General features: G+C 56.7%; 1 protein-coding gene across 1 annotated transcript in view; it reads right to left on the bottom strand.

The window, feature by feature from the left end:
- NTN1 (netrin 1) overlaps positions 1 to 18428 on the bottom strand; it is a 174120-nt gene that overhangs the window by 47098 nt on the left and 108594 nt on the right. The window contains 3 exon segments of the mRNA XM_036269041.1: positions 1384 to 1437; positions 3653 to 3802; positions 16521 to 16709. Of these exon segments, the coding sequence (XP_036124934.1) occupies positions 1384 to 1437; positions 3653 to 3802; positions 16521 to 16709 (393 nt within the window).

Below are 18428 nucleotides of genomic sequence, written 5' to 3'. Positions count from 1 at the left end.
TGGATGAAAAAGGGGCCTGATGAGCTCAGGGCAGGCCCGTGTGGTTGGCCTTACAAACTCAGAGACCAGAGTAACCACACACGGTGGTCTGAACACACAACTCCCAACTGGAAGCAGGAAGCAGGGCGTGGCTGGGGTTACGTCCTAGGCCTGCGGTTTCCTGAGCACAGGTCGGTGTTTACTGAAGTGAGCCTATCTATTGTCCTTTTGCATCTAAGATAACAGACCTCTGAAATGTCAGAGTGACCTCCTTTTCCAGACCTCCGAGGACACAACGTCCACACCAGTGACCACGCACCCCTCACGTTATCTTGTTCCCACATGTCACCTCCATGTGCTGTAAATGTTCATTATTAACCATCCTGTACCCCAGTGGAAAAGAGGTAGGTGCCTCTCCACCTTACTTTTTACCCAATCCCAGGGATTTGCTTTCTCCCACCCCCTTAACCTACCACCAAAAGGTTTCACGTGACACCCTGACGTCCCCTCCTTTGATTCTAACGTATAAAATGAGCTGCAAACTGCCCTTCTCCAGAGCATTTTCTCAATCTGTTGAGATTCTGTTTACTGGCAATTGTCGTCAGTTTGGCTCACACAAGGTTCTTCCCTAGAATGGATGTTTTTTTGTCGACTATAAAGGAAACAAATATACTAAAATACGATTATACAACTATTTTCAAAAACCGCGATTGACGGTACAGCTACATACTGTACGCGCTTCTTGACTAATGACCGTGAATCGGGACGTTGCGGCAGGTCCGGTGACTCCGTCATTTTGAAGCACCCGTGAACACAAACGGTATTTCATGATATCTGCCCCAACTCTAACAGGACGTGACAACAGCTGTGGCTGCTGGTGGCCAAGCCAGCGGTGCTGCTGGCCCTGCTGTGGTCCGTGGCCCACCTTCGCAACAGGAAATGCTCGATTTCGGTGAGCAGTGAGGGACAGGGAAGGCGTGACTCTCTTCCTGTCCCAGGTCACTGTCCCCCACTCCGCTGTCTGCTTGTGGACCCGTTCCGTTTCCTGCTCAGGAATGCCTTTGTCATCTCCTTTCTCCCCAGCCCCAAGAAGGGGTTCCACGGCCCCCTCCGAGGGTGCGGGGCTGGCAGGCGGGTGAGCAGGGAGCAGCTCTGAGTCCTGGGCTTCGACAGAGGCTAGCCCGCGGACACTGATAAAACCCCCTCTCCTCTACCCTTGGAGGGGCCCCACAGAAAAATGCCCTGTGGCTCCATCCTCCTCGTCCAGCCCAGGGGTACCACTCACACTGAGTAGGGCCTGGATGGCGGTCCAGCAGATTCTGGCCCCTCTAACCCTCTGGTCCCTTTCCCACCCCCTCCACCCCCACGGCAAACGTGAGAAATAAGCAGGAAGGGGAAGCCTACCTTCCGGCTCCTCCACGCTGCTGGCTGCCGTGGTCGGCGGCGCCACGGGGATCTCTGGAGGTTCCGGACAGGAGGAAGAGAAAGCCAGGTGAGAAGAAGTTATTTTTGACCTTAGAGAAGAATAAACACAGCACAGACCCCCACCCCCCTAGCCTTCCAGCACCCCCACTGCTCCGCTCCCCAGCTCCAGGGCAGGATGGAGGAGAACGAAGCACGCATGGTGCCCAGGCACACTGCCCCGCTCTGTGGGAGCTGTCCCTCCACCCGGCAGGGATGCCGACCCTCCTTGGTGTTGAGGAAGGACGGGAGTAGGGAGAAGTTAAGACAGGCAGACAGCGTGGAGATGGAGTGATCACCCCGAGGTGCACCTTCCACACTCCAGAACAGCCCAGCGGCCCAGGCTGACCCTACGAGTCTAGAATGGAGCGGAGGCCGGCGGCCACGGAGCCACACTGGCCTCGGGCCTGGCACCAGGGCAGTTCAAGGCCTGCCCCTGGGCCACTAGAAATGTTGGCTGCTACCATTTCTGAACAACCCAACAGTCCTGACTCCCTTTAAAAGGAAGACATTGAGCCTGGCCAGTTTGGCTCAGAGCGTCAGCAGCCGGTGGACTAGAGAGTCCCAGGTTCGGTTCCTGCTAGAGGCACATACAAAAAAAAAAAAAAAAAAAGGAAGACTTGTGCCCTGGCCGGCACGGCTCAGCAGTTAGACCAGTGGCCCGAGCACCGGAGGGCTGCGGTTCCATTCCTGGTCAAGGGCATGTACCTGGGTTGCAAGTTCAATCCCTGGTGCCCATGTTGGAGGCAACCAATTGAAGTGTCTCTCTCACATCGATGTTTCTCTCTCCCCCACCCCATTCTCTTCCACTCTATTTAAAAAAAAAAAAAAAAAGGCCCTGGCTGGTTTGGCTCAGCAGTTGGAGCATCGGCCTGCAGACCAGAGAGTCCCGGGTTTGGTTCCCGCTAGGGGCACATACTAAAAAAAAAAAAAAAAAAATGGAAAAAGTATCCTCGGGTGAGGATTAACAAAAAAGAAAGAAAGAAAAAAAGGAGACCTTGTTTTTCCCCATTTTCATAACCCCAGATGGTGGCACTAATCCCCCCCAGAGCTCTAAAAATGGTCGCTTTGCAGCTTTTTGGGGATGAAAAAGAACTTTGCAAAGTTGTGAGATTCCGGCAATTAGACGTGAAAACCATTTCACCTGGATGGACACTGCGCTCGGTTTCCCGAGGCTGGGGTTCGGGCTCTCTGCTGTCACCGGACCCCTCGAGCACCTGCGCACACCCTGACACAAACTGCTGGGCACTGCTGAGCCTGTGCTCTGAAGTGAGGCCACACCCGGCGGCCGGGGAGGTGCGAGCTAAACCTCCCGGGGGTGTGTGTGTGTGTGTGTGTGTGTCCCCTGCAAGGACCCCAAGGGGCTGCTGGGATGCGGGACCCCAGCCTCTTGGTCCAAGTGCCCTGTGACAGACCAGGAAAGCCAGCGCCCTCCACAGCTGAGGGTGCTGACACCCCCGGGCGGACCCACACTCCTGCAGAGGCCCGGGTGGAAATGTCTCTGGCTCCGCAGGTCACCGGCCCTGTTGTAGCCGCTCAATCTGTGTGTGAACAGTGGCCACGGCTGTGTCCCCACAAAACTTCACTCATAGACATGAACTTACACACGTTATCAAACCATATTCCTCTTTTTTTTTTGGTTTCAATCACTTAAAAAAGGATTTAAAACAAAACACAGCTTTTAGCCGTAGAAAACCAGGCGGGCCCACCTCCCAGGCCCGGTGCTAGCCCGGCTCTGGAGAAGAGACCTCCTCTCGCGTCTGCGGAGGGCTGGGCGCGGCTCCTTCCGCCCTCCTTTCCGGGGTTAGGCCAGTCCTGCACCCGGCGGGGCCCAACCTCCACCCGGGGGCCAATTCTCTGCTCAGGACCCTGTGTGATCCCACCAGTCGTAAGATAGTAAGACCGGCTGAGCCAAAGCTGAGTGACCCCTGCCCCAGGTTCAGGCCCACCCCAGGTCCAAGGTCAAGGTGGCACATGGGACCAGGACCCAGGCTGAGGAGTGGGACTGACCCGTTTGTTATCAGGACAGACAGCCACGGACAGGCTGGCTCTGCTGAGCTCCAGCTGCTTCTGCAAGAGCCCCAGGGGCCTGGGGGGGTCTCACAGGGAGTCCCCCTGAGCGCAGAGATGCTCATCCATGAGCACTACCCTCGCTGGAGGTGGGGACAGCCTCCGGAAGGGGAGCCCCGGGGAGGGGGTGCCCGGCACGTACTGATGCAGGGCGCGATGGGGGAGCGGCTCTGCTGGTAGCCTTTGGCGCAGCGGTTGCAGGTGATACCGGTCACGCCGTCCTTGCAGGGACACTGGCCGGTGGTTTGGTTGCAGGTCTTGCCAGCAGCACCTACAGGGTGGCAATCGCAGGCTGTGGAGGACACAAAGCAGCAAGGTCAGAGGGTGCGGAGGGGCCAGTGCACAGCCGCTCCCGGGGCCCCTCCCCACCAGGGGCGCAGCATGGACCCCACCCCAGGACAAGAGCAGGAATGGAGGCGTGGGCCCCGCTGAGCCCACACACATTCCAGAAGTTCTGATCACTGGCCACCTGCCCACCTGGAAGGGAATGAAAATGAGCATGGACCGACTGGAAAGGACTGTTTTGGCAGCAGGAGAGTGAAGTCGGGGAGCCCTTCCAAGGGCCAGAGAGCAAGGCCGACATTCAAGCATGTTTTCAGGAATGCACAGTTCCATCATGAGTGGAGGAGTCACAACTGGGAGGTGCATCTTCTCTCGAGGGGGTAAGTTTGTGATTCTCCTTCCTCCACCCCTGCCAGCACCCCAAACTTCCTTGCTGGCCCTCTGGGGGGAGGGACAGGGTTTGGAGCCTGATGGAGCCTTAGGGTTTGCCAGGCTGCTACCACCACCTGCTCTGCCCACCTGCCCCAATTTGCAGCCGGGCTGGGGCTCAGGCTTCTGGATCACAAAACCTATAAACAGCAGCACTGGGAGGAGTCACAGTAATCGTTCGGTCAATGTGCAGAGTGGGAGGTGAACGAACCCCCTGCCAGGGTCTCACAGACAGGGAATGGCCAAGCGGCAGCGAAGTGTGGCCCCGATGCCCAGGCCAGTGGCCACTGCACAGAAGAGCGCGGTTACCTCCTGGTTTGCAAAGGGCTGGAGAGCTAGGGTGACCCTTTCTGGCACACTGTGTCCTCATGCTCCCTCCCTGTGTTCTAAGGACCCAATTCCAGAGATGCAGTGGCCAGAGGACATTGAGGGGACATCCCCACTGCTATGGACTGAATGTCTGTATCCCCCCAATTCATGTGTGCAACCCTAACCCCTAATATAATGGTATTAGGAGGTGGGAGCCTTGGGAGTTGGTCTTAGAGGAGGCCGTGAGGGTGGGGCCCTCCCGGTGGGATTAGCGCCCTTGTTATAAGAGGAGGGAGAGCGCACAGCAAGGGGGCAGCTGCGACCCGGAAGCGCTCCCTCTCCAGACACTGCAGGCACCTTGGCCTTGGACTTCTCGCCCGGGCAGGGAGAAATAAATATCCATTGTCCAAATCCATGGTGTTCTGTTACGGCGGCCTGGGCCCACCCAGACACCCACCAACACCTGCCGCCTGGGCTGGAACTACTGGACAGGGCCGCACCCGACCCGCCGCACCCACAGCGCCATCCAGGCAGCTGAGTGTGAGCAGAAGGAAAGACCTGATGGTGCAGGGCAGTGTTCTGACTCTCCCTGTCCCCCTCGCCCTCCCCCCTCCCTGTCCTCCTCCCCTCCCCCTCCCCCTGTCCTCCTCCCCCTCCCCCTCCCCCTGTCCTCCTCCCCCTCCCCCTCTCCCTGTCCTCCTCCCCCTTCCCCTCCCCCTGTTCTCCTCCCCCTCCCCCTGTTTCCCCCCGTCCCCCTTCCCCTCCTTCTGTCCCCCTCCCCCTCCCGCTCTCCCTGCCCTCCCCCTCCCCCTCCCCGTCCTCCTCCCCCTCCCCCTCCCCCTGTCCTAGGGAAGTGGGGTGACTTCAGGGTGCATCCGGCAGCAATCTCGATGGGTGCCCCAAGCTGCTGTGTGCGTCTTCTCCAAATGGGAGAAAGAAAACCCAAGAAAATAAGTGCGACAGGAGCCCCTCCAGCTCCGTGAAGGCTGGAGTCTGCGAAGGAGGCGCGGCCCCTCCAGCCAGCCGTGGGCCCAGGAGCCTGAGAGTTAGGGAGAGGGAGGGGGGAGGAGGGGAGAGCAGACGGGAGAGCAGGAGGAGAGGAATGTGAGGAATTGTTTGTTGAAGTTGTGTCCGGACACGTGTGAGCTTCCCGAAACTCTTGGAGGAGTGCGGGTCCTGGTGGTGGGTGCTCCGGACAGGTTAGAGGGCAGGGGCACGGGCCCGGGACAGAAGGCCCTGGGCGCCAGGCAGGCGGCCTGGTGGACCGTCTGCAGCTTCCTCACAGTGCTGGGTCCAGAGGAGGAGGATGGATCATTCCAGTCCTGCCCCTGCAGCAGCAGTAAGTCCTTCTGTTAGAAACTGGTCTTTTTTGTTGTTGTTAATCTTCACCCGAGGATATTTTCCCATCGATTTTTACATAGAGTGGAAGGGAGGGAGGGAGGGAGGGAGGGAGAGCAACATCAATGTGAGAGAGACACATCGATTGGTTGCCTCTTGCATGACCCTGGCAGGGGCCGGGGTTCAACCTGCAACGCAGGGGTGAGCCCTTGAGTGGAAATCGAACCCAAGACTCTTTGGTCTGCTCTAACCGCTGAGCCAAACTGGCCAGGGCAGAAACTGGTCTTCTTAACTCTACCCTAAATTCAAGTCCATTCCTTACTGTTTTTTTTTTTTTCTTTTCTTGGGTTTTGTTTGTTTGTTTGAACTCAGTTAAGGACTCAGCCTCGACGCGTGAGGGGCGGACGGCTGGAGAGTCACCGCCGGCCCTTCCCTCGGGCCCCTCACCCACCCGTGATGGGAGGGCGACCGAGCATGGGCAGCATCTCGAAGTCGGCCACAGGAGAGCAGAGGGCCACACACCGGATCCTACTGTCCGAGCTCCGGACAGGGCACCGGGCGAATGTGGACTCCTGAGGCCCCGCCAACTGACGTCCTCGGCCTGCTGACGCAAGCCTGCTGGTGATGCCAAGACGCCGCCAAGACGCCCTCCACTCAAGCTAATAAACATAACTGTGTGCGCTTAACTGCAGGAGCCCTGACCTGGTGCTCGGAGGTCACCAAAGGCTGCTCAGAGGACACTAAGGGTCAGTGCTAAGTCACCCACAGGCAGCACCACCAGCCCAGGTCATCTTTACCGTGGAAGACGCTGGCCCAGAGCAGAATAGGGGCAGCAGGGGGAGGACTGTGTGTCCTTCCCCTAAGGCCCCTCGCAGCTGAGGGCCCCCCTCTGTGGTGTTGGGGCAGCTGGGTCTGCTGTGTGGAGCCGGCACTTCCTAGGGACCCCCCTGTGATTACAGGAGGGGGTGCTTTATCGTGGTTCCCTATCTTTCTCCCAAGATTCTGTAAAGACCCGGACCCACGGGCCCCTTAGCCGGGTCTGACGGAAGCAGGGCTACCTGCTTCCACAAAGCGGTGCTCCGGGAGCAGAAGCCGGCAGGGTCCCAGGTTTGGGGAAGGGGCTCTCCGAAAGCTGGTCTGGTCACCTCCAGGGCAGTGGGATCATCAAGAGGAGGACAAGTCCCCTAACGTAGCACCACCACCCCGACACCTGTGACCACCTTAGTGCGTCCTCACTCGTACAGTGGTCAGCTCGGGTCCTCACACCTGCCTGGGAAATGGGCATGACCCACAAAGCCGGAGACTGCAGACTGGCAGGAGAGTTGGCAGGAGGATGGAGAGGGCCGACCTCTGAGGCCATCACCGAGGCCCTCGCCCTCTCTGGACGACCCCTCTTCTCATTCTGCAAGGAGAAATTCACGCCTAAACCTGCTGAAACCACGGCCAGATGGGCTTCACCACGCATGGTCAAGTACAATCCTAACAGAGACTTGCGATGCATTCAGAGCAGGGACTCTCTCCCAAATCCCACTGACAAGGAAAGTCTAAATCATCCCCCTTTGCTGAGAAGTGTGGGGAGAACTGATGGATGACAGCACCCCACAGTATTTCCTCCACATCCCGGGACAGGGACTCGAGCAAGCAGTTTCAAAGGAAGGGGGGCTGAGCCACCTACTGATACCAAGGGGGCCCCCGGCCCTGACCCTCAGGGAGACAAAGCTCAAGGGCTCCTGCTGCATTTCTTCCGCCCCGACACAGGCACACAGAGAGGGGACACATGTGAGCGAACAGACTCACACCCGCACAGCGGCCGGTGGGGCTGCGCCGAGGCTCCGCCTGTGCAGGGGGACAGGCGAAGACAGCCTCCCCGATGCCGAGAATGGGATCTGGCTCAGAGCGTCTTCCGCCACAGGAAGCCACGTGGTGACTCCGGCTCCCTGGAAGTCAGCCACTTTTTTCAGCAGAGGTCAATCCCTTCCACGGCAGGTCACCTCGTCTGCATGGAGCAGGCAACACCTGGTCATGGGAAACAATCTACCCCAGGGTTTTTCCACCGAAAGGAAGGTGAGACCAGACGGAAGCTCGGGGCCCTGAGAAGGCAGCAGGATTAGGTTTCTCACGAACGAGGCGGATTGGAGAACCTCCAGGTACAGAGGAGAAACCCCACTGTCCTTGCTCTGGGCCACCAGACAGGGTCAGGTGGGCATCAGGAGACCCAGGTCCGGGCCTGTCCTGCCGTAATACTGTGTGACCCGGGGTTAGTGCCTCCCTTGCTCTGAGCCTCTGGTGGCTCACAGTAAAGACAGAGGTCTACACTCCCACTAAGTCACTTCCAACTCAGCAGCCTAAGGTTGGGTGTCTATACGGCTCCAAGAATCCACGGGGACGGCCTGACTGGGGACTGGCACCCCACTGCCGCAGTTCATTGCGGCGACCTGGCCGAGGGTTCAGGGAACGTGCTCCTTACACCCCGGACACCTGAGGCCTTCTGTCCATACCCGGCTGCCCTGCCCAGCACCACTGTCCACCGAGCAGTACCAGGACGCCCGCACTGAGACCTGGCTTCTCTGTCGGCTGGACGACGTGCACCAGGGCACTGGAGGCCCGGCAGGGCCGACCTGGGAGGCAGACACCCCTGATGCCAGACGCTCTCCCTGCCTCTCCCTGTTGGCTCTCAGGCTCTCTGTCCCTGAGGGCCCCAGCCTCCATCGGGGGGAGACACACGCAAGGCGGACCCCCTCTCCCTGCAGCTCACACCCTGGCCTCTGGGAATTCACCCTGGGCTCCTCTCAGGAGGTCTGGCTGCTGTTCCTGAAGACCTGGCTCTAGCGGCCTTCGGGGTCAGGCAGGACCTTCAAATGGCACTGATGTCAGGACATAGGAGAGGGAGCTGGCTTTAGTGGGTGTGTGGACCTCTGTCCTTACCGGTGAGCAATCGGAGGCCCAGGTGTGAAGGACAGCTTTGGGCCTGAGCTCACGGACTGAATTATGCACACCCCCTCCGAATGCAAACATTTCAAGCCCTGACCACAATACCCCAGTATGGGACTGTGTTTCAAGATGAGGTCTGAAAGAGGCAATTAAGATGAAGTCAGTAGGGTGGGCCCTAATCCAATATGATTAGTGCCTTTCCTGTCCTTTAGGAAGGAAGTACCCAAACACCAGGTGTTGGCGGCAGCCCCTTTCCAGCAAGGTGCAGTGGGAAGATGCCCTTCCTAGTACCCACCAGGCTCCAGAGCACAGAGGCGCTGGGCAGAGAAACCGCCTTACCCCGGACCCCAGGACTAGGCCTTCAGTGACCGCGGCTGCTCCCTAGAGCCAACCCTGAGGCGTCCTGGGGCTCCAACGCCTGCAGGTCATTGCAAAGATGCTCAGGTACCTGCGGCACTCGGTGAGGGCGAACACTCCTCTCCGCTCTGAGTGGGCCTGGTCTGTGTATCTGGACGTCACCCGCAAAGAAGATGGTGCGGCGGCATGAGGGCGAGTCCGCACACGCTGACCCGGCCTCCCTCTGCCCTCGGGCCCTCCAGCCCCGTCCAGCTTCCGGACATCAGCACTGCTTTCTCCTCAGCTTCCCCACGGCTGCTTACTCCTCACACCCAGGCCCGTCTCACACGTCGGGTCTGCAGAGGGGGCCTCCCTGGCCACTTGTGGAGCGGCTCCCCTCTTCTGCTCTCTTTCCACCCTGTTTCTTTCCTCCTGTGACTCACCACAATCTATAACAGCCTTATGCTTGCTTTCTTCTCCTTTGTTCATCGTCAACCACCCCCAGAGAGCGAGCTCCGAGGAAATGCATCCGTTTGGGTCACCGCTGTAACCCCAGTTCCTGCAAATAGCAGGTGCTCAATAAATATTTGTGGAGTCAAAGAACAGACTCGGGCACATTTGCCGTCCTCTCCGCGGGGAAAAGCTCTTGGATTTACCCCGTGACTCGGGAGGAGAGAAGGCGGGCAAGTGGGGAAGACCATCCCTCAGATCCAACCTGACTACAGAGCAGCCAGCTCCTGAATCCTCCATGCTAATGAGAGCGAGAAGCGCTGAAATCCAATGATAATCCGCCGACCTCAGCTCAGCTGTCTGTGTCAACCTCCTCCGCAGCTATGCTGTTCTTTCTCTCAGCAGTTGCTAACGAGGCACAAAAGAATAAATGTTTCAAGTTGCACGACCTCTCCTTTCCCCTGCCACTCCGTCAAGGTGCAGACAGCAGGAAGTGGAAGGGGAGGGGAGCCCCGTAATCCCAAACTGGGTTATTTGACCCTCCTGATCTAGTTAACTATGGTCTTCCTGCACCTGATTTACAGCTGAGGGGAAAGACACAGCTCCTACAGATGGTTCCCGATGGGGGCGGGGCAGTGAGTCTGGGGCAGGCTCGGGGCAGGCTCGGGGCAGGCTCGGGGCAGGCTCGGGGCAGGCTCGGGGCAGGGGCTGGGTCTCCCTCAGTGGACTGCCACTGCCACGTTTACACACGCAGAGCCCGTCCCCACCTCCGCACGGGGCTCCGCGAGCAGCTGCTGGACACTCATCCCTGCTGTTCAACTCGTTTGTCATTTTTGCTCCCAAAGTGTGTAAATCCTTTATCCAGGATGTGCAATGGCATTCGGACCCATCCCTGGGGCCTTGCTCAGTTCTGTGGGAATGTGCTTCCAAGTCCACACTGGGGCCGAGCCCTTCAAGGGGGAGGGGCCGTTCTCTGGAGCACCCCAGTTCACCGACAGAACTGAGGCACCCGGAGCGCCGAGGGGCTCGGGGTGCTGTGTGCCTGCAAATAGTGCCACCACCCAAGAGGTATGGCGTGATGCCATGTGCCAGGAACCTCCTCTACATCATTTCATTTCATCTACACCGTAACCCTAGGAGGGAGGAGGATCTATTAACAACTCCATTTTCAGATGAGAAAACGGAGGCGCCAAAGAGTAGGAACCTTGCCCGGGGATGGAGCTTGAACTCTGGTCTTGAGAACTCCAAGATCCATGCTCTTAAAAAGCTATTCATCCCGCCCTGGCAATTTTGCTCAGTGGTTAGAGCGTCGGCCTGTGGACCAGAGAGTCCCGGGTTCGGCTCCTGCTAGGAGCACGTATCTCCGTTGTGGTTTGTCCCTGCCCTGGTTGGGGTTGTGTGGGTGGCAACCAGTCGGCCCAACTGCTGCTCTCCTGATAGCAAATGCTGTTTATTTCCCTAGTGAAGTGCCTTCCATTAACGGAGGGGCTCAAGATCAGGAGGCTTTTCTGCTCAAGACCAGAGTGGGCTTCGGAGACAGGGGACTGGCACCAGAAAGGTGACAGAGTAGCTGAGCATGCCCAGGGGAATGAGACAGAGGGCAGGGCCTGACGATCCCCCTTTAGAGCACAAGGGCGGGACTCTTCATTGGCAAAGACCTTGGAACAAAACCACTCTGCCTGACTTCTGCCAGCTTGTCCCAGTTCCAGGTCACAGGCGTCACTGATACAAGAGAATGTTGTGTTGTATCAGGGATGGATACATTGTTGATTATTTAAAAAGAGCACATGGAATGTGGAATGCCCAAGCTGGAGGGACTCAGAGACCATACATCTGAATATGAATCATAGATGAGGAGACTGAAGTCTAGGGAGGTCTCGTGACTTGCCTGGTGTCTAGAGGCTTTAAGCCTCGAGCCAAATCTGGCGCTCAGGATTTCCACCCCACCCCACCCCCATGCCCAGGGAACAGGGCAGGCTCACCCACAGAGGCCACGGCTAGAGCTGAGCAGTGAGCTTCCACGGGGATTTTCTCTTCTGACTTCCTCTCCCAGGGGTGCTGACCTTATTGCACCCTAATAGAGTTCACTCCTTGGGTTGTGCTCTCTGCCTTCCAAGCTGGGAGCTGCTCCAGCCACTGAGTACCTTCCTGCCTAAGGTGACCAACCCTTTTCCCTGCACCCCCTGAAATGGTAACAGGAAGTAGAAATGTGACAAGGGACCCACAAAATGAAGGGGCACTCCTAACGCTTTTAGGCTTCTGTGGTCTGCTGGACACTATCTTAGAGACAGGAAGGAGTGGGGTCCCAGGTTCCTAGCTCTGGTCCGTCTAAATTCGCAAATGACTGGATCTAGACATGCATACATGTGCACATGCACCCGTGACGTCCATCTGACAGACATGCACACACATGCACACCGCCCAGCCGTGATGTCTGTCTGATAGACATGCACGCACATGCACATGCACATGGCCAGCCGTGATGTCCATTTGATAGACATGCACATGCACACGGCCCACGGCCCAGCCGCGACGTCCATCTGATAGACACGTACATGCACACGGCACACGGCCCAGCCGCGATGTCCATCTGATCCCACACTTTCCTCTGCACACCAGGACATCAGGCTGTACGAGCTAAGCTCCCGGGCTTGCTTGGCAACATTCAAATTTAAAAAAATTTAATTACACAATGCCTCCACCCAGTTTTCATGAAGACATTGAAGTCCATTGATAATAAGTATCTCTCCTCAAAAGAATAAGCCCTGGGGCCTAGGCCACCTTTCTCAACCCGAGAGCAGCTCACAGTCCTCATTTCTTACTCTCACACTGGCCTGGTTCTCAACCTTGGCTACACATTGGACCCACCTGGAGAAGCTTTTCAGGTTCCCAGGACCCAGGTCTCACCTGGACCCAGGAGTTAAACCAGAATCACTGGGGGTCGGACTCAGGTGTCAGTATTTTCCAATCTCCGGGTGATTCTAAAGGGCAGCCAAGGGTGAGAACCTTCACCGAAGTCAGAGACAAAGAGACAGACACCCTCAACAGCTTCTGCAACTTTAAGTGAAATAACGTATAAGGAAACCAATTTTACCATAGCTAATCGATAGAAACAAGCTCCTAGGACATCTCATCCACCTTGGAACCAAATAACGTTGGACGCTACGTTATTCGAGAACCTGCTATACGGAGGATGCCCCGATGGGAAGGAAAAGAACCAAGAGGGAGGAGGAGATGGAAAGCCACACACAGCGGGCAGGGAGCCGCGGGGGGGGAGGGCCTGAGGGGCTCGCTTCTTCCCCGACCCCTGGCAGAGCTGCTTGAAGAAACGCTGAGAGCGGCAAGGGTGCACTGGCCACGACAGGGCGGGCCATCGCGTCCCTCTGCCCCGCCACCGCCTGCCTCTTCTAAGTCCCTGCGCCTTCCTGGCAGCCTGCATTCAGCCGCACTGACTGTGGACTTGAGGGGCAGGGCAATGAGTGAAAGGAACAGGCTGCTCAGTGAGATGGAACGAACGCCCTTTGTGTGGGGAGGCTAGATGCGGCGGTTAATTTCTTAATTCTCATCACAATTCGGTTCACGGGAGGCTCCTGGAATGTCTTTATCCATCACAGATGGTTTGGGAAGATGATAAATTAATATCATTTAAATGGAGGCGCGGCTGAAATGGTTAAATGGCAATGTCTTCTTTGCTGGCTCCAAAGAGAAAGTTGCCCCCCAGTCCATAAAGAAGACAAATGGTAAACAAAACCGCCTATCTTTTGACAGATTCCAGGGCGAGGATCATTCACAACCCATTCTGCGGAGAAAAGAGAAATTCATCTCGTCTGACTTTGTATAGGACAGCAGCCCACGCCATAATGAGGCCTTCCCAGTGCTGTGAAATTGCGCTGAATAGCCAGAGAGTGCAGCCGCCTGTCCCCCGGGCATGTTTATTACGGCCCTTTGTATGCACCAGCCCTGCCAGCCCCAGCTTGGGTCTAAACCACAGGACCGGAGAAAGAACCCAACAAATTTGTTGCTACGAAACTTCCCAAATGGGGGACTTGCATAATAACGTGTGGAGTCTAAGGCCCTTGCTCCAAACTGTTCTTGTCTGGGTCCACCCCTGCTCTAAGCTGAACAAGGTTGGGAGTCAGCCAGTCGCCAGGAGTATATGGGTGGCCTCAGTCCCCCGCCGGGCTCCTCCCAGGCCCTGGGAAGTCAGGGGGTAAAGAGGGCCCCGATGCCATTCCTAACCTTCCTCAGGGCAACTGCCAACCTGAGTCAAGAGCCCAGTTCCGCTGTGAAATGCCCCTGAGGTCCACCCCAGGAGGCCAGGGCCTGGGGTAACTCCTCAGCAAACCACTGGAGAGAAATATGATGGGCCAAATGCTTCCACCAAAAGAGTCACTTCCTTCAATTGTCCAGCCCTGGGAAGACGAGAGCGGACCCACGGAGGTGATGACGAGACCCCCGACTGCAGATCTCAAGGGCATACATCCCCTGGCCAGCATCTGACCTCCTTTAGCTAGTTCCTGACAAGACTTCAGGGCCTCTCTTTGGTGAGAAGTGTCCTGTGAGGGAACTGAGGATTCCAAGTTTCCACATCCCCTAATGGGGTGACACCAGGAGAAGAAGAGCAGAAAGAGAAAACCTGGAGCTTGCAAGAGATGCCTTTCCTCACCAATGAAACGGCGGGAGGTTTCAGGTCACATTCTTCTTGCTCACCACTCAGAGAGCAGTTCTTTTAGGCAGCGTCTCTTTTCACCAGTCATGAAGCCCTGCGGGTGTGCCTTTCCTCACCAATCAGGGTTAGGACAGGCCACACGGTGTTTTCCCTCACCAATCAGGTGGCAGGATCCTGGAAGAATTGTTTCTCCTCACCAATCAGGATGCACTGAGAGTCCCACCCTTTCCCGTCACAGTTCCCCAGCAGGATACGCAGGTGTTATTCTGAGCAGAATCCGTCCATACATCTCTTATGTGGGTTCTTCTCCTGGTGTTCCCACCAAGCCTAGGGGCAGCTGCTGTCCGGCGCTGAGAGGGAAGACACAGCCACAAAGGCTGACCAGAGCGTTTGAAATAATAAGACGGGACCATACCCTTGTCTGCCTGCATCTGTTCCTCCTGGAAGCTGGGTGTCTACACACCATTTAACCAGGGAGTAGAGCTCCAGGGGATGATCTGCAAGTTCCCTTGATATATCACTCAAAGTGGTAATAAGCCACACATGGCCCTTGTCCCGCCCCAGTGCAACGGGGCAGAGGGAGAAGAGGCATACGGCAAGATGGCCAAGCCCCTGTTCCTTCCTATCTCTCCCAGGGACGGACCTTCCCTGCTCTGACAGCAGAAACTGACACACAGAGCCCAGACCTTCTCATCCACCAGCAGATTTCTCCATTTATCCAGCTGAATGGCCTCTTTTGATTAAAATCTCTTGGTCAAATCCCCCAAGAAATCTATGTGCAAGTCGTTGTTTACAAGACTCTGGCTTCAATTTCTTCTGTAAATGAAATACAAAGAACACTTGGACATAGGTGAAGGAGTTGGATTACCTTCCAATTATGTTCTCTGAAAACCCGGAGCCCTCGCTCCCTAGTCATGTCTTCCTGCCTTCCTGCCACTGTAGGTGTTTCTCGGGTCCCTTGGCCCAGGCTGCCTTCTCAGTCCCTGCTCAAAATCTCCCCGGGGGGGTTCTCGCCTGGATGAGTTGTTTTTTGATGTGGAAACAGCCCAACTACCTTTATGCTTAAATTCCTCTTGACAACCACCAGAGGCAGCCTTAAGTCCACAGATAGGAAAGGAGAGCTAGATTTTGGAGCCACCTGTTACTTGGAATTGATGGGATTTCTAGAAGATGCAGACTGGGAGCCTGTTTTTTGGCATCATAGGCCTTGTGCTCACAAGGGCACGTGCTTGGTTGAAGCTCTGCTGTTGCCATTTTGAAATTCTTAGTAATTCCTGAACAAGAAGCCCTGTATTTTTATTTTACACTGGGGCCCACAAATCATGTCACTGGTCCGGCACACAAGTGCCCGACATCTGGTGTATTTCCTGTTCAGAAGGTGATACTCTGGCTTCATCCAAAGGCTAAGCAGTGACCACAGAAGAATTTCTCTACTGTAGCCCATGATCTGGGTCTGAGTTTGCCATGGTTTGGGTCTCTCAAGTGGGTACTGTCTTGGGAAGCCATGCTTGCAGCAAGCCCTGGCCCCAAGCCCCAAATTCCAGCCCCAAAGAGCCCTGATTCCTGGAATTCCCAAAAGCAAATGTGGGTGGGGGCCCCACTTCTCCCCCAACACCATTAAGTTCCCTGGCAGCTCCTGGGCATCATCTCGCCATCGCTTCGTTTGTGTTCATGGGAGAAAACAAACAGCACAAAGTTCAAACATTAGTGCTTGCTTCAGTGAACAAAAACAGAATCTCCGTCTCCCTTTAGTTTTTCATCCTGAGAAGTAAAGCTATTTGCAGGTGGATTAAATGTTCCTTCTGAGACCCGGCCCCTGAAGCTGCGAGCGTGCAGTGTCTGTCTGTGCGAGTGTTGGGGGGCGGGGGCAGGAGGTGCAGGCAACATCCAAAGAAATCCGTCTGCCTGGTTTTGGGAAAAGAGAGTCCTTTGTGCGGACGGTAAGCCCGGTGAACATGACCCCCGCCCTGTGGTATGCGGCACACCTGTGCGGAGGGACAGGCAGCTGGGCGGGGGCGGGGCGACGGGCCTGGAGCCCTGCACCCTCGCGGAGATCACACCTTCTCCTTTCTTCCCCTTGGAGTCGTTTCTCCATCGCCCCTTTGTCTCAGCCCGCACCTCCGAATACCAGGGAGGCCGTGGGTGCATGCGTGTGTGTGCATGCGCGTGTGTGCATGCGCGTGAGTGCGTGTGCGTGAAAAGAGAAACAGAAAAGCAGCGAGAAGAGAGGGAGGCTGGTGTTCCGGGCCCCGCCCCCTCCGCCTACCTTTGCAGGCCTTCCGGTGGGTGATGGGCTTGCCCATGTCGCGGTAGTAGCCCTCCTTGCAGTAGTGGCAGTGGCGGCCGGCCGTGTTGTGGCGGCAGTTGAGGCAGACGCCCCCGCTCTTGCGCCCCGACAGCTTGTAGAGCTCCATGTTGAAGCGGCAGCGCCGGGCGTGCAGGTTGCAGCTGCAGGCTGGGGAGGAGGCAGGGACAGCGTCAGGAAGGGCTCCGCGGGAGCCCGGGGTCTCTGCCCCCACCCCTCCTTCAGTGCAGGCCCGGGAGGCAGGCCTCTCCCAGAGCCGCTCCCTAGCTCCCGTTTCATTCCTACACGCTTACCCCCTGCTTACCCCCTTACCCACCTTGCAGTACCGAGCCTCCTGCTCCCTCCCAGGTGACTTCACCTCCCTCAGCACGCTGGCCCATGGTCCACACACCTCGGGGAGGGATGATGAGCTGGCGTCCTCATTGTGCCCAAACCCTGCTGGCTATAGGCTGACCCCCCCCCCCCATTCATATGCCACCCTAACCCCAAGACCTCAGAATGTGACTGTATTTGGAGACAGGGCCTTGGAAGTAGTAGTTCAGTTAAAATGGGCCCTAACCCAATCTGACCGGTGTCCTTAGAAGAAGAGGGAATTTGAACACGCAGAGAGACACCAGGGGAACGCACCATTAGAGAAACGGCCAAGCGAGGACATGGAGAAGGTAACCACCTATAAGCCACCGAAAGAGGCCTCAGGAGAAACCAACCCTGCCGGCGCCTTGATCTCGGACTTCTGTCTGCCCATTTCTCCCCTCTGCCTGTTCCCTACCTGGTCCTCAGGGTTCAGCACCCTTTTCCCTCTGCTCTGATGCTCCCCAGGTAGGCCTCATCCGCCCCTCGAGGCCGCAGGACCACCTCTGTGCTCCGACTCCCAAATCCATGTTTCCAGCTTCCACCCTGGGGTCTGCACTGGACCCAGAGGCCAGTCCTCCCAACCATTGGCTCCTCTCAGGCTGCCAGGCCCAGCCCCTCCGCCTCCTGCACTGAGCCCTCTGGGCTGTGCTCAGAGCTGTAACCAGAGCAGGGGTTCTACGCACCAATCTGAGGATGTCCTCTGCTTCTTGAAAATCTTTCAGTGGCCCCCCGTTTTTCCTCTGTATAAAACCTAAATCATTTCACAGGGCCTCCAGGGCTATGAATATGCTGATCCTGCTTCCTGCTCTTGCTCCTAAGCTTCAGCAAACCTCTTTCAGCCTCTAGCAGAGTATGCTCTGCGTGGGGACCCCTGCCTGCCCCTCTATGACTTTGCATATGTTGTTCCCTGCCTCCTCAGACCCTCTTCTCCCAAGCCCCCTCCTCGTCTGCCTGCATCCCTCTCATCCTCCATGTCTTGGTCGCAAAGTCACTTCTACACCCACTTTCAGCTCCCACCTGCCTGGCGTAGGCAAGAGAGCGCTGTGGGCTCCGGGGCAGCCAGCACAGCCCGTGTACAGCTCCCCTCGTACCACACCTGGAAGCCGCCGCCCGCCTTCTTCCTTAGGCCTCTGACTCCCAGACAACCCGGCTTAGATCCGGCCCGCTCCCGCTCACCCTGTAACATAATTTGCCCTGCTTTTGTGCTAAGCTTGTTTTAAACTGCATTTTATGTCATTTCTAAGGAAATACATGTTTAATGCCAGACACTTGAAAAACAAAAGCAGAAAGGCAAAAAAACCGGCACTCTGATTTCCACCAACTGCTTTAACACAGGGGTCCGTCCTTGCAGGCTCTAATCAACATTTGCTCCGCGGGGAGCTGTTTAATTCCTTCCTACGGACATGGATCACACTTGTACACCTCAGGTTCATAACCCATTTCCTCATGATGGTGAACATCTTTTAGTGTCGGACAGTCTTCATGATTCTGAAAGGTGTCTGCTCCGCCACTGTG

The sequence above is a fragment of the Molossus molossus genome, unplaced genomic scaffold, assembly GCF_014108415.1.
Source record: "Molossus molossus isolate mMolMol1 unplaced genomic scaffold, mMolMol1.p scaffold_m16_p_19, whole genome shotgun sequence".
In the NCBI taxonomy this organism is placed as follows: Eukaryota; Metazoa; Chordata; class Mammalia; order Chiroptera; family Molossidae; genus Molossus; species Molossus molossus.
The sequence above is the reverse complement of the archived record's forward strand: the minus strand, read 5'-3'. Positions and strand labels throughout refer to the sequence as shown.